The 16,596-nt window shown below is 44.7% G+C and overlaps 1 protein-coding gene across 4 annotated transcripts in view; it reads right to left on the bottom strand.

Moving 5' to 3' along the window:
• Positions 1-9,820: 9,820 nt before the first annotated feature.
• LOC116739914 (acyl-coenzyme A synthetase ACSM1, mitochondrial-like) overlaps positions 9,821-16,596 on the bottom strand; it is a 46,255-nt gene continuing 39,479 nt past the window's right edge. For 3 of the 4 annotated variants that reach the window (XM_032604812.1, XM_032604811.1, XM_032604814.1), the window contains 4 exons: positions 14,048-14,175; positions 12,872-12,971; positions 11,653-11,772; positions 9,821-10,170 (listed from right to left, as the gene is read on the bottom strand). In XM_032604812.1, coding sequence (XP_032460703.1) covers positions 10,084-10,170; positions 11,653-11,772; positions 12,872-12,971; positions 14,048-14,175 — 435 coding nt within the window. In that variant the 3' untranslated portion in view covers positions 9,821-10,083. The other variant, XM_032604813.1, reaches the window with a different exon arrangement.

Here is a 16,596-nt window from a genome sequence, read left to right as displayed (position 1 = left end):
TTCTAAGAGGGAAGTTTATAGCAATACAGTCCTACCTTAAGAAACAGGAAACATCTTGAATAAACAACCTAGCCTTGCACCTAAAGCAATTAGAGAAAGAAGAACAAAAAAACCCCAAAGTTAGCAGAAGGAAAGAAATCATAAAAATCAGATCAGAAATAAATGAAAAAGAAATGAAGGAAACGATAGCAAAGATCAATAAAACTAAAAGCTGGTTCTTTGAGAAGATAAACAAAATTGATAAACCATTAGCCAGACTCATCAAGAAAAAAAGGGAGAAGACAAATCAATAGAATTAGAAGTGAAAAAGGAGAAGTAACAACTGACACTGCAGAAATACAAAAGATCATGAGAGATTACTACAAGCAACTCTATGCCAATAAAATGGACAACCTGGAAGAAATGGACAAATTCTTAGAAATGCACAACCTGCCAAGACTGAATCAGGAAGAAATAGAAAATATGAACAGACCAATCACAAGCACTGAAATTGAAACTGTGATTAAAAATCTTCCAACAACAACAAAAAAAATCTTCCAACAAACAAAAGCCCAGGACCAGCTGGATTCACAGACGAATTCTATCGAACATTTAGAGAAGAGCTAACACGTATCCTTCTCAACTCTTCCAAAATATAGCAGAGGGAGGAACACTCCCAAACTCATTCTATGAGGCCACCATCACCCTGATACCAAAACCAGACAAGGATGTCACAAAGAAAGAAAACTACAGGCCAATATCACTGATGAACATAGAGGCAAAAATCCTCAACAAAATACTAGCAAACAGAATCCAACAGCACATTAAACTGATCATACACCAGGATCAAGTGGGGTTTATTCCAGGAATGCAAGGATTCTTCAATATATGCAAATCAATCAACATGATACACCATACTAAAAAACTGAAGGAGAAAAACCATATGATCATCTCAATAGATGCAGAGAAAGCTTTCGACAAAATTCAACACCCATTTATGATAAAAACCCTGCAGAAAGTAGGCATAGAGGGAACTTTCCTCAGCATAATAAAGGCCATATATGAGAAACCCACAGCCAACATCGTCCTCAATGGTGAAAAACTGAAAGCATTTCCACTAAGATCAGGAACAAGACAAGGTTGCCCACTCTCACCACTCTTATTCAGCACAGTTTTGGAAGTTTTAGCCACAGCAATCAGAGAAGAAAAGGAAATAAAAGGAATCCAAATCAGAAAAGAAGAGGTAAAGCTGTCACTGTTTGCAGATGACATGATACTATACATAGAGAATCCTAAAGACGCTACCAGAAAACTACTAGAGCTAAACAATGAATTTGGTAAAGTAGCAGGATACAAAATTAATGCACAGAAATCTCTGGCATTCCTACACATTAATGATGAAAAATCTGAAAGTGAAATCAAGAAAACACTCCCATTTACCATTGCAACAAAAAGAATAAAATATCTAGGAATAAACCTACCTAAGGAGATAAAAAGACCTGTATGCAGAAAGTTATAAGACACTGATGAAAGAAATTAAAGATGAAAAAAAAGAAATTAAAGATGATACAAATAGATGGAGAGATATACCATGTTCTTGGATTGGAAGAATCAACATTGTGAAAATGACTCTACTACCCAAAGCAATCTACAGATTCAATGCAATTCCTATCAAACTACCACCGGCATTTTTCACAGAACTAGAACAAAAATTTTCACAATTTGTATGGAAACACAGAAGACCCCGAATAGCCAAAGCAATCTTGAGAACGAAAAATGGAGCTGGAGGAATCAGGATCCCTGACTTCAGACTATACTACAAAGCTACAGTAATCAAGACAGTATGGTACGGCACAAAAACAGAAAGCTACATCAATGGAACAGGATAAAAAGCCCAGAGATAAACCCACACACGTATGGTCACCTTATCTTTGATAAAGGAGGCAGGAATGTACAGTGGAGAAAGGACAGCCTCTTCATAAGTGGTGCTGGGAAAACTGGACAGGTACATGTAAAAGTATGAGATTAAATCACTCCCTAACACCATACACAAAAATAAGCTCAAAATGGATTAAAGACCTAAATGTAAGGCCAGAAACTATCAAACTCTTAGAGGAAAACATAGGCAGGACACTCTATGACATAAATCACAGCAAGATCCTTTTTGACCCACCTCCTAGAGAAATGGAAATTAAAAATAAACAAATGGGACCTAATGAAACTTAAAAGCTTTTGCACAGCAAAGGAAACCATAAACAAGACCAAAAGACAACCCTCAGAATGGGAGAAAATATTTGCAAATGAAGCAACTGACAAAGAATTAATCTCCAAAATTTATAAGCAGCTCATGCAGCTTAATAACAAAAAAACAAACAACCCAATCCAAAAATGGGCAGAAGACCTAAATAGACATTTCTCCAAAGAAGATATACAGACTGCCAATAAACACAGGAAAGAATGCTCAACATCACTAATCATTAGAGAAATGCAAATCAAAACTACAATGAGATATCATCTCACACCAGTCAGAATGGCCATCATCAAAAAATCTACAAACAATAAATGCTGGAGAGGGTGTGGAGAAAAGGGAACACTCTTGCACTGTTGGTGGGAATGTAAATTGATACAGCCACTGTGGAGAACAGTATGGAGGTTCCTTAAAATACTACAAATAGAACTACCATATGACCCAGCAATCCCACTACTGGGCATATAACCTGAGAAAACCATAATTCAAAAAGAGTCATGTACCAAAATGTTCATTGCAGCTCAATTTACAATAGCCCAGAGATGGAAACAACCTAAGTGTCCCTCATCAGATGAATGGATAAAGAAGATGTGGCACATATATACAATGGAATATTACTCAGCCATAAAAAGAAACGAAATTGAGTTATTTGTAGTGAGGTGGATGGACCTAGAGCCTGTCATACAGAGTGATGTAAGTCAGAAAGAGAGAGACAAATACCGTATGCTAACACATATATATGGAATTTAAGGGAAAAAAATGTCATGAACAACCTAGGGGTAAGACAGGAATAAAGACACAGACTTACTAGAGAATGGACTTGAGGACACAGGGAGGGGGAAGGGTGAGCTGTGACAAAGCGAGAGAGAGGCATGGACATATATACACTAACAAACGTAAGGTAGATAGCTAGTGGGAAGCAGCCTCATAGCACAGGGAGATCAGCTCGGTGCTCTGTGAACACCTAGAGGGGTGGGATAGGGAGGGTGGGAGGGAGGGAGACGCAAGAGGGAAGAGATATGGGAACATATGTATATGTATAACTGATTCATTCTGTTGTAAATCAGAAACTAACACACCATTGTAAAGCAATTACACTCCAATAAAGATGTTAAAAAATTTTTTAAATAAATAAAGATAGAAAACTTTCCCAAATTCACGTTGAAAATTCTCTGTTCAGCATAAAGAGCGGTATGGGCTGTACAACTTGGCTAGATATCTTCCTTCACCTCATATATTTCCTGGGATTGTCTATGTATCTTGGAGGGCAGTGCCGAATGGTGGGAAAACTCCCTACATAGTGAAAACAGAACATACTTCCTAGTCTCTGAAATAGAAAAGTCATGGAGGTATGAGTACATGAAATTCCAGATCATTGTTCAGAAGGAGATTCAACTCCCAGACTCCCACACTCTACTGTAGCAAACAGCAAGAGGAGATGGAGCATTCAATTCACCCAACGTACAAAAGCCTCAAAAGCCAAACTATGGTAAACTTAGCAGCCAAACTCTTACCAAGTCCGGATTCTTGACATTCTGACCCCTCACAGATTGCAACCTAGCACAAGTACTTTGAAGGATGTCATTCAGATATTCATTAGCCCTCTCAATTGTTTTGATATTATCCTTCAACAAAATATATTGAATCAATAATAATTACTCATTACTTTTACTTCCGTTTTCAGAATGTAATCTAGGCAGAGAAGGGATTTTTACCTTAAATTTAAGTGCTTCGTCAAAGAGCATCTTATTCTGTCTAGTGGTTTCTTGAAGATGTTTCTTTGAGTCATTCACCTATGCAAATATGTACAAAAGGAACCAGAGTTATAAATACTATCTTCTAGTGTGTGACTCCTTCCACAAATACAGAGAACAGTGCTTTACGTCTGTGGAGCTTGCTTTGAATCTGGACTGTTTATGGAACATATGAAATAGGACAGTAGTATGAATGAAAAGAGAGCAAAATAACCGAACTCCCAGAGGTGGAAGGAATTGAAGGTGAAATCATGAAAAATGATAAAGGACAAAGATACCATCTGTTCCAAAGTGGATATATATTTTCTACAAGTTCTGTGTTTTCCTTCACCAAATTATTGATCTTCTCTGATATTTGCTGTAAATTAACTAAAAAGAGATAAAATAATTTCTAAGATTAGTAGGAAAACCCAGTAAAACTGAATTATCTCAATGTTCTAGCAGCAGACACATATTATCTGTAATTGACTTTTAATCTTTACTTTTATGCCTAAAAAAAGCAAATTTTAGTTAGTAGAATTTTAACCGTAAGAAACATTATTTCAATGGGATTCCTATTTAAAGTGTTTTCAAAAATGAAGAAGAGGGCTTCCCTGGTGGCGCAGTGGTTGAGAGTCCGCCTGCCGATGCAGGAGACACGGGTTCGTGCCCCGGTCCGGGAGGATCCCACATGCCGCGGAGCGGCTGGCCCCGTGAGCCATAGCCACTGGTCCTGCGCGTCCGGAGCCTGTGCTCCGCGGCGGGAGAGGCCACGGCGGTGAGAGGCGCAAAGAGCAACAAGATGACTTCTAAATTCTCTCCCATCTATGAGTACCATTCTTAGAAAGCTCAATCACTTCAACTAGCTGTGTCATCACCAAAGATGAAATAGAAAAATCAAACATCCTGCCAACTTACATTTCTTGCCTCCAATTACTAAGGTAAATATATATGTTGCTGGAAAAAAAACAAATCCTTATTTCATCCAGATTCACCCCTCCATCCAACCCCTATCTGCAGTTCCTCCGAGTCTTCTCCTGTTTCGACGATGCCATAGCAATGCAAATGCTTTATACACTGTCTCGACAAATCCCCTGCCTTTGCCCCAGGTCCATCACAGTGGACACCACAACCCACGTGCCAAATTTTACAAGGCAGCTCCCCTACCTGCTGCCTCATCGCTCGCCATCCAACCCCGGGTCCTCTCTGGAAACTCCTCAGACCTTAGGTTTTCTCGTCCTCCTGAACCCAGGTCCCCTGTCCCCCACTTCTGGACGCTTCTTCCTTCCTTTGAGAACTCTCAAGATTTCCCATGGGCAGTGGCCGAAATCGATTTGATGACAGAGATACAAGAATAATCAAATACACAAGCAGAGTGGGAGGTTTTCACACCTCTCCCTCAACAAGTCATACAATGAGCACCACAGAGCATCTGTAAGGTGTAGAAGATCTTACTAGCAAACCATTTTAATCATATAGCTATATCCATATATCCCTCAATATCACATAACAACTGCAGAGGAAACATTAATTTCAGGCACATATAGTGTAATTACAAAAATTAACCTTATTTATTTTGGCCACAAAGCAAATTTCAACATATTTCAGAGGAATGAAATCACACAAGAGCATGTTTTTGGTAAGCCATTGTGCTAGAAGAGTCCTGATGAAAAGCTAACTAGAATTTCCCATGTTTGGAAATTGAGAAGTACACTTACAAATAAAATACGAGCAAAGAAGAAAACCCGAAGGGAAAGATGTTACAGTTGAACTGCATTACGTGGTCATGATGATATGGTAATAAAATAGGTTTCCTTCTGGCTTGCGAATTCCACTTTGTGTGACCATACAGACGGTACGGGTATGGTCTCAAAATCATCCGTAATTAGTGTAGACATTTTAACACCTGAAACAGGGCTAGATACATCACCTGTTAGCATGGGCTTTAGCTTATGAACCTAAACAGGGGCGAAAAAAATCCAGTCTGACTCTCATTATTGATTGCCAGGGACCTCCAGGAAATTGAGAATTTCAATGGAGAAAGTTCACCAGCTTCCTTTCTGGGGGATCTGAGGACAGCACCCAAACAGCTTGGCAGTACCAGGAGTGCTGGGTGGGGAGAGCCAAGCAGGTGGGCTGGGGCCCAGGGACCCGGGTGGTTAGACAAAGCCCACTGGTGATGGTCTGTTCTGGGCCCTGTCCTGAGGTGAAGTTCCTAAGGTGCTGTTTATGTGTGACTGACAGAGTGGTTTCCCAGCTCATTCAGGCCCAAGACAGCTTTAAAGTCATTGCTTTAAACCCCATAGATTTTATTATTATGGAAACTTATTGTAAACAGGAAACATTCTATTACTGTTATAATGGAAAATCAGTGTCTTTTACCATAAATACACAAGAAATGATTTAAAAAAACCAAGCAAAACAAAACAAAAAACAGGGACAACTAAACACTAGTGTTGAAATCTGTTTAGATGCAGTTGCCTGCCTACAGAGTCCCACGTTGGCTGTGTGGTTATAAAGAGACAGACTAGGCACAGAGGGGGTGGAAGTCAGACTAGCCGCGAACGTGAATGGAAGGCAGACGCAGCCTGTAAGGGACTGGGGACTTCCATGAACGGTGCCAGGGTCACCCTGGTTACAGCTCAAGCAGGTATGAGGGAAAGAAGGAGAAGTGAACAGAGTTAAGGGGCCTGGAAAGGGTGAGACCATTCATGCAGCAGACGAAGCATCCCCAAAGCGGGGTTCAGCCTCCATCCAGGGGAGGAGCCCTCCGTGGCCCCTGAAGGCAGGGCCAGGAGCCTTGGGCTTGAGGACCCAGCTGTGCTGCTTACCAGCGTTGTGACCCCGGGTGGGTTTCCTCCCTAAGATGGAAATGCCCAGTCCTGTGTCCAAAAGGCGTCACGAGGACAAAGGGAGGCCATGTGCTGAGCGCCTGTGCCCATCAGCTTCATCATCTCCAGGGGGGCGACTGTCCTCCCAAAAACCGGCACCTTAGAAGCTGTGAAGGCTTTAAAGGCCCCTCCTGGTTACCAGCCTGTGCTAACCACTGTACTTTGCAAGGCATCTTCTTACGCCCATACCATCTCTATCCCACTGCACAGATGGAGAGTCAGGGAGAGGTGTTGTATCAGGCTGAGAAAAGGGTCAGGGGGGACTTGGGTCTGGGTGGGAGTGGGGGGAATGTTGGGGAGAGGAAGAAGCTGGAGCTGAGGCCTCCAGAGAGAGAAGGGCCAGAGAGAACCTTGCCTTGGCTCAGGGTCAGCCCTGCTCAGAAGATGAAGCAAACCAGGCGACCATGGTCACACCTCACTCCTCCACCTCGGGCTGATGGTCGGTCATTGCTGTGGTGATGATAATATTATCATACAATGGTCCTGATGATGCCTTTACTGTCACTTTTGTTATTGTGGGAGAGGGCACAGCCCACTCTGACAGACAGCGCGGGTCCTGGGGAGGCACACTTTTTTCCCTCTTTTGACTTTGGGATCTGCTAGGCCCATGCAACACCCCCACGTTAAGTGCATGCTGTCATAGCCCAGTCCTTCCCCTGTGCCCTGTCCCAGAGCCACCCTACCCTGGCCATTCTCTGGTGTCTCAGAGCATAAGCACAGCCCTCTGGGAGGCCCTCAATGGGACAGGTGCCTAGCACTGGGTTCGGAGCCAGGAAAAACACCCCCTTCCATGACAGCCTAGGTGGGGTAGGTCATGCTGATCTCGAGGGTGTGGTGCTTGAAGCAGGATCTCAGTTCCCTGACCGGGAATCAAACCCAGGCTGTGGCAGTGAAAGTGCTGAATCCCAACCACGAGGGCCGGTGGGATTGAAACAGGACCTCAGTCCTTGTCTTCTTTGAAGAAAGAATTCAGCAAAGAGACAGAAGGTAGGGAAGCAGATAAAGCGTTTATTAGAAGAAAAGTACATGCGGAAAGACACACGGATGGGCTCGAGAGAGAGAGAGTCACGCTTTTGGGTGGCTTGAATTGCTTATACGGCTGCAGTTCTCCGGTTTCCCTCTAGCCAATCACCTTGATTCATCTTGCTTTGTGCCCATATTTGGTCTGACTCAGGTCTTACCCAATGTGCACGTGCATCTTTAAGCCAAGACAGATCCAGCGTGAGAGTCTCTGAGAGGTTGGCAGGAAATGTTATGGGCTAGCGCCCCCTCCATTGTTCTGACCCCTGAGGAAACGTTTTGTGCATGTGTATTCCAGGAGGTCTCCTTGACCTCAAGAATGAAAAATATGGTAGTCTTATCTTTTCACTCGGCAGAGCTGAGCTTCTCTCTGCTCCTGCCCTTTATTCTTTTCCCTTGAAATGTCAGCAGGAGACAAGCTCCAGCTGCTTAGCCTGGAGCCCGTCTACCTTCTACCTCAATGCCAGGGTCCTATTCACCCCGACTGCCTGTGGAGGTATCCACTGGGGTGCCAGAACTGTCTGGGAGTGTGTGTGTGTGTGTGACTGTGGTTGTATAAGTCTGCATGTATGAACCTGGTGTGTCTGAGTTTCTGTGTCTGTGAGCATCTCGATTGTGAACGTGAATTTCCCACTGCACAGCACTGAGACATTGAGTGTCTCTCTGGTTTTATCTGTACGCATTGTGGTCTGCACCTTTGTCCACTGAATGAGTGTACGTTGGTTGTGCAAATCCGTGTGTGTGTCTGTGTCTCAGGACATATGGGTCTGTGGAGTTGTGTCTGTGTTTTATATGTGTGTGAAGTTGCTGTCCCTTTGGGTGTTCCTGATTGTATCTGTGTGTTTGTCTTCTTTTTGTGCCTGTGTGTATGTGGCTGTGTTCTGTGTCTATGTCTCTGCCTACATGTCTGTGTGTGTGCGTGTGTGTGCCTCCTTGGGGTGTGTGTGGGTCTGCCCTGGGGGGCTGTCTCACATGGCCCTGAGTATGTGTACTTGTGTGTATATGTGTGTGTGTTCCCCCCAGGGTGTCCTTGCCTGCGTTGGTCTGTGTGTGAGCTGTCCATGAACCCAACACCTGAGTCCCCAGGTGAGGCTGGGGGTGATTCTTTACCTGTGCGTCTCTGTGTTTGTGATGTCTGTATATTACCCTGTGAGTGTGTATATCTGTGCACCTCAGAAGAGGGCAGCTGCAGAGGGGATCTCCCTCTCGGTGACCCCCCAGGAATGGGTGAGAAGGAGACAATATGCGCTTCTCTCACCCCCAGGCTCAGCCTCTTCTGCCTCTGCTCCTTCCAGCCTCTGGTGGTTCCACCTCAGGCCGGAAGGATGGATGGAGTGAAGGGTTAGTTCACAGGACCACAGGCCAGGGGTGTCAGAGGGCTCTGGATGGCAGAGCGGATTACACAGTATAAGGAGAGGTGCCTGGGGAGGACTCCGGGCCCCTGGGGAGGGGCTGGGGGGCAAAGCTCCTGGGTCCCTGGGAAGGGCTGGAGGAGTCCTGCAGGATTCCTGGGCCCCCAGAGGGCAGGTACTCACTCACCTGCACTGGTCCAGGCTGGGACCTGCAAGCAGCAACAGCAGCAGCATTATTGGTGGGACGAGAGGCAGTGGGTCCATTGGAGGGTGCAGGTGAGGGATGGTGTGGCAGGCAGGTGTCGTCACCAAGCCGGGCTGCCCTCCCCTCTTCTCCATTCCCCAGACACCACACTTGCCCTGCCTCCCGCCTCACCCCCAGTTGGGCAGAGGCAAGCCAGGCAGGAGCAGACCCCGGGGGCCACATGGACTGTTCCTCCTAGACCTCTATGTCCTGGTCGTCGACTGGGTCACAGAGTCTCTGGAACCAGGAGGGAGAATCAGGCCCTGGAGCAGTCTGTGATGGGGATTGGGGGAATTACGAGGGACAGCATTCAGCACTGGATCTTTCCCAGAATAAATGCACAACAGACTCACTGTGGATGCTGAGTCAGTATTTAATTTGCTTCAGCCCCATTCTGAGCGCTCAGCTGGGCAATCTGAAATGAACAGGGAACTTGGAGGAAGGATAGTGATTGATATTAATTTAAAAGAACAAAAATGCTGGAATGTTGACATTCCCGGGTCTCTTTCAAGTCAACTCTCTCAGCGTTCCTCTCCTCACCCTCACCATCGTGAGGAGCCTGAGGCCGCCAAGCATTTGGCCAACATCACACAGTGGTTTCTGAGTTTTCTGCCAATTACATCTGACCAAACTCCTTCTTCCGGAGTTCACTTCTTTTTATCTTGCCAGTGATGGTTTTGGGCAGCTCTGAGACAAACTCCACCTGGTTGAGGATAAAGCAAACACATACTAAGTCCCCCCGTCATTTTCTATCAACCCTCAGCTCCCCTCCTTTGCCCTCTCACAGTCCCCCAGAAAGGCTGGCGCCATGTGGGGGCCTTAATGGGGTTCACCATTTATGTCAGATTCTCCTCGGACTCCTGAAGTTGGATGCAGCCCTTTGATGTACTTTGACCAGTGAAATATGAGAAGGAGTGAAGTGTGCCACATTTAACAGAAAAGTTGGGAGTCATTGAGACAGGCCACCCCCTCTGTCCATCTCTTCTAGTACTCTGGGAGGTACCTACGTGGTGGCTGCTCCTTTATCCTGGTCCCAGGATGAGGGGATGTGGAGCAAAGGCTGCGGGAAAGCTATGGTGGACAAGTGGCGTGAGCAAGAAAGGCACCGTCCTTGTTATAATCCACTGCAACTTTGGGACTGTTTGTTACCCACAGTAACATGTAGCCCTTCCTGACTGGTACGCATCCTCTACTCTACTCTCGATAAAGCATCAGATGCTAATGTTAGCAGCATGAACTCTGTTGTCAGATACACATGGGGTTGAATTCCAGCTTCTATTTACTCTAATCTCAGGCAACTTACTTTGAGTCTCTAAGCCTCAATTTCCTCTCTGTAGACTGGGATGATTATCTCAGGGTGTGGGGAGGATTAAATGAAATAATAATGCATGTAAAGCATTGAGTCCAGGGCCTGGTACACACAGTAAATGCTCAATAAATGTTAGCTATATAGCTTTATAATATGTATTGATTGTAAACATTCAGACAATGCAGCAAAGTATTACTGCAAAAGAAGGAAATTTTAACTTGTTTTTAAACACATCAGATAGCACTACGTATTTCTTAGCCTGCTTTTTTTCTCAATAATATATTATTGTGATATTTTATGCTAAAAATCTTCATCATCAGTTTAAACTACAGAATCATATTAAATTCCACGCGTAATTTCATCCTTTCTCTATTGCTGCCAGTTTCATAGGTTGTGCACAGCATTTAAAACCAATGAAGTTGAACAAAAAATATCAGAATGTGTTACATGCTGTTAGGGTAAATATCATTTTGTTCTTTGTTGTTTGCTATGTGTGTATATGGGTGTTGGGTTGCAATACAGAATGTATTTCTCATGACAGAATGTTTTTTAATAGCTTGGAAGTTGCTGGTTTGGGTGTCTTTTTCAAATTTTGAAAGATTATAGGTAACCTTCCTGGACATCCTTGGGCAATTGTCTGATTTTTTCCTTTAGGCTGACACTCCAGCAATGGATGAGTTTCTGGCACAGGATCGAGGTTCCACCCGATTCAGTGGGCTCCCTCACACCCCTAAGCTGAAATGCTTCTTCTGCAGAGAAAAATATTAGTGCTCTTGGCTACTTAGGCTTCACCCCAGACACTGTATGAGACTTGAGGCAGTGGAACCCCCAGAACCACTCACAGGGACCAGACCCCATCCATCTGCTCTCGCTCACCTTCCTTGGGTACTTGTACGGGGCTGTCACTGACTTCACATGCTGCTGCAGCTCCTTGGTGAGCTGGTCTCGATCACGGGACAGGAAGTTTGGGGTCAGGACAATGAAAGCCTTCACTACCTGCAGTGAAGAACCAGAGTGGAGGCTCAGGGCGAGGGACAACCAAAGTATAGTTTAAGGAGTAAATGCCTGGGACTTCCCTGGAGGTCCGGTGCTTAAGACTCCGCACTCCCACCACAGGGGCCGTGGGTTTGAGCCCTAGTCAGGGAACTAAGATCCCGCGTGCCATGCCACACTGCGCGGCCAATAAATAAATAAATAAAAATTTAAAAATAATTTTCAGTTTAAAAAATTTTTTAATTAAAAAAAATTTTTAAATAAAATGCTTACAAAATTAATGGGAAAACAAACTGAGAACAGAGCCTTTGGAAATTCCAGGTTCAAATCTCAATACTTCCAATTTCCACTCTTTGCCTTGGAACATTACTCAACCTATCTTAATCTCGATCTCCTTCTCTGCGAAATGGGGAGAGGACAGGTGCATTCCTCATCAGGTTCATGCAAAGATTCCATGAGATAATACACATAAAACGTGAAGCCAGTTTAAATGTATTTGTATTCCTATCATTGTTATCATCACCATTTTCACTATTATTGTAGGTAGAGTTCTGTGGGCATTTAATAATAGCTAAGACCTTGTGGGCCTTTAATAATGTTGGTAATTTATTAGTTTCCTATTATTATTTATGTCCTCATTTAACTTCTCAGGGATTGTACATAGAAGGTGTTCAATAAACACTTGTTGGATCAAGGATGCATGCTCTGGAGCCAGAGTGCTCAATTTCCCACCACCTATTAGCTGTGTAATCCAGGCAAGTTATTTAACCTCTTTATGCCTCTGTTTCCTTCTCTGCATAAAGGTATTAAAAGAGTCCTTAATTCATTGTGTTCTGTGAGGGATAAATGAGCTGACACCCAGCAAGAGCTGATTAACTGCTAGATGGCAGCAGCGGCAGCATTCACTGTCAGCTTCATTTCAGTCACAGATGAGGCCACAGTGCCCCCTGCTGACCACATCGTGTAAGTGCACATGCACATCAACCATGCCCTCCCTTCACCCTAGGTCCAAGGCTGGGTAGGTATGGCCGGGAAGTTTTCCCCTCACCTGCCTTCCCAGCCCCACGCCCAGCCACGATGACCTCCACGTCCCGTTCCTCACCTCCCCTCGAATCGGGTCCGGGCTGCTCACCACAGCGGACTCAGCCACCGCTGGGTGCTCTGCCAGGGCGTTCTCCACTTCTGCCGGCCCAATGCGGTACCTGCAGGACCAATGGTTCCTTCTGAGCCAGTTCCCGGGCGAGGGTGACCCAGGCCCTCAGATCGCATCTTTTGGAGAGACACATCTTCCCTTGGCACGGAGGGTATCTGTCACAGGGCGCCAGGGCCTGTGTAATGGGACTGAAATGTGAAGTCCTGAACGTTCCATGCTAAGAAATACAAGGCTCAGGTGCTCCCCAGGTGAGAGAGGAGGTGAATGCTTCATCCTCCCAGAGCTCTGGGGCTTGGCTCAAGCTCAAGCAGCTTCCCCTGGCATGAAAACTCCTTAGCTTAAACATTTGTACAAATTTTACAGCCTGTTCCTCACTGTTATCAGCATTGGTTTTAGAAATTAAAGACAACAAACACAATTTTCCTGAAATTCCCAGGAAAACATGTTATTCTAGTGTAACGTGTCATTGTTTTTCTTTATAAATCATGTTCGAGTTAGGAACAACAGACTTGCAGTTAGACCGCCTTTGTTCAAATCTGGCCTGCACCCTGTACTGTCTTTGAAACTTCAGGCAACGTTTTTCACTGGTCACTGACTCCGTTTGCTCATGTAAAATGGGCATAATCATGGGAATTCCCTGGCCATCCAGTGGTTAGGGCTACGTGCTCCCACTGCAGGGAGCACGGGTTCAATCCCCGCTTGGGGAACTGAGATCCTGCATGCCGAGCACTTGGGGCCTCCACACACACACCCTCCCCCCACAAAATAAAATAAAATGGGCATAATCGCATCTACCTTACAGCATTGGGAGGTGGTTCGTATAAAGCTCTACAGAGAGTACGGTCACATAATACGTATTCCATAAAGGTGAATTTTATTATTGTTGTTTTTATGTGCTTCTGTGACACGTGGTTCATTACAGGAGCACACAGAATAAGCTCCCTCAACAAATAGGGCCCAAAGTCAAGTTTTCCTTCCCAGTGCCTTTAACTTGCATGATGTCTTACTTTGGTTCAGAGTTAGGCTGAGAGTCCATCACCAAGGCATGAAGGAATGTCTGGGCATGCTACCTCCCACCAGGCTTGTGAGGGTGGTACCTTCTGGCTCAGCGTCAGCCACACCTACCCGGAGGCGTTGATGACATCATCGGCCCTCCCCAGGAACCAGAAGTAGCCCTCTGCATCAACAGTTGCTCTGTCCCCACTGTTGTAAAAGTCCCCACACTCCACTTCGGCTGTCTTCACCGGGTTACTCTGCAAAGATAACGACACTCCTCTGTCAAAAACAGTGAGTTTAGAGATGATGAGCTGCAACAATGAGCTCGGATCTGGGTTTGAATCCTGTTTCTGGCTCTACCTGGCACCTGGGCATTTTTTATAATCTCTCTGAGTCTACTTTCATTACATGCAAGCACTCAATGCATGCCACTGGTAGATTAGTGAACAATGTTCAACCAATTTTAAGAACAATATTTATTTCATTTATTTATTTTTTGCTGCGTTGGATCTTCGTTGCTGCACACGGGCTTTCTCTAGTTGCGGCGAGCGGGGCTACTCTTCATTGCCGTCCACGGGCTTCTCATTGCAGCGGCTTCTCTTGTTGCGGAGCATGGGCTCTAGGTGTATGAGCTTCAGTAGTTGCGGCATGTGGGCTCGGTAGTTGTGGCTCACGGCCTCTAGAGTGCAGGCTCTCAGTAGTTGTGGGACACAGGCTTAGCTGCTCCACGGCATGAGGGATCTTCCTGTACCAGGGATCGAACCCGGGTCCCCTGCATTGGCAGTTGGACTCTAAACCTCTGCGCCAACAGGGAAGCCCATTGCCTCCGGTTTTTGGCAAGAGATACTGTTTTCCACTTGTGATACCAGATCAAATTCTTTTTTAAACAAATGCTTTAAAGTAGTAATTTGATTTAAAGTGAAAAATAATGTAAGTAATAATATACATGGTGCATGGATATGGCAGAAAATAGTTGACGTGGACTTGAATGACTGAAATTTAGGAGACACCACATCAAAGGGTACAGAAAAAGTCCCACCCCCAATTCATGTACCATTTGAACTGCTGTCCATCTCAGTGTACTGTGATACAGTTGACCTGACACACCCCTGTGGACAGGGCTTCCCTGAAGGAAATGATATTTCTTGATGTCAATCATCTGAGGTAGGGTCAGAGATTGGAACCTTGCAGATGGGACTCCAACACTCAAGGAAGGAATTCCTTTGTCTCTCCGGGCCTGAACTTCTTGGAAGTAGATCTCAGAGCCATTGAAGAGCTCCTGAATGGTAGGAGAATAGTATCATATCTACTACACAGAGAGGGTCAGAGTCTACAGGGGCACCTAATTGAGTTCTTCACCTTGACTACTTTTAAAAAGTGCTACTGGTGGGTGATGTCAAGAAAACATGGTAAATGAGGAAGATTTAAGGTCTCATTTCCCCCAAAAAACCACAAAAAAAGTACAAGAAGTTGAATTGACTATGTACGATGTCTGGGAAAGAGTCAAAGGCTTAAAACAACCTTATAAATACCCAATCAAGAAAAAGCCATCTTAAAAATGGTACAAAGTTTTGTGACATTTTATTCACCATTGCTCCAGCCTTTCTCCTGCATGGCAGTTTTGGTCTTGAGCAGATGGCAGCCCAGTTCCCAGTTCCCCTGCTCCAACCAGAGAGAGCAGAGAAGATCTCATTTGCAAATTATTGTACACACCTGTTGTAACCTGTCTGGGGATAATGGGAGGACTGGTGCAAGGCACGCAGTTCATGTAACTCAGAATATAAGTGGGAAAAGCAATAGGAACTCTTCATAGGAGCTACCTGGAAGACTACAAAACTAAAAGGTGCCTGAGGTAAGAAATTATGGGTGGAGATATACAATAGATCATGAAGGTCTGGAGGAGAAGCTGGGGTGAGATTCTTTCAAGAAATTAGGATATTCAAGACAGCTGTGCATGTGGTGGTATTTAGAAAACCGTGCACATACCTGAGCAAGACGTGTGCTCACAAGAGTCCTAAGAAGACCTTAAGCTTTCACCTCAGACTGATCTCTAGGCACAGAGCAAGCCGAGCTAAGTGATGAAGGAGTACCCCAGCACAGACCTAACTTGTACATTGGTTGTTCTCTCCTTTTTGTTGTTATTGGTATTTTTGTTTGTTTGACCTCTTGACACTCAAGAAAATCTCTGTCAAAACATTAGCTGAACATGAGCTAAATGATCAGAAACTTCAGTGTGATCACACATGGCCCATAATTGTCGTTGCAAGAAGAGTTTGGAAACGTCCCAAAACAAACATACTGTTATAGGCTTCAACAGTCAACAAAACAAAACAAGAACAACAACAAAACCCCAGACACCCCAACACTCAGGGAAGCAGGAGAATCTGATTTCTAGAGTTACCACATTGTAATAGTGAGAGGCCCAATATTCAACTAAAAATTACAAGACATACAATGAAACAGAAATCATGCCTCAGGACTTCCCTGGTGGTCCAGTAGTAAAGAATCCACCTTCCAATGCAGGGGAAATGGGTTCATCGATCCTTGGTCGGGGAACTAAGATCCCACATGCTGTGGGGCAACTAAGCCTGTGCGCCACAACTGCTGAGCACATTTGCCTCAACTAGGCAGTCCTCATGCTGCAAACTACAGAGACCACACAGTCTGGAGCCTGTGCG

Source organism: Phocoena sinus, chromosome 15 (assembly GCF_008692025.1).
Source record: "Phocoena sinus isolate mPhoSin1 chromosome 15, mPhoSin1.pri, whole genome shotgun sequence".
In the NCBI taxonomy this organism is placed as follows: domain Eukaryota; kingdom Metazoa; phylum Chordata; class Mammalia; order Artiodactyla; family Phocoenidae; genus Phocoena; species Phocoena sinus.
The sequence above is the reverse complement of the archived record's forward strand: the minus strand, read 5'-3'. Positions and strand labels throughout refer to the sequence as shown.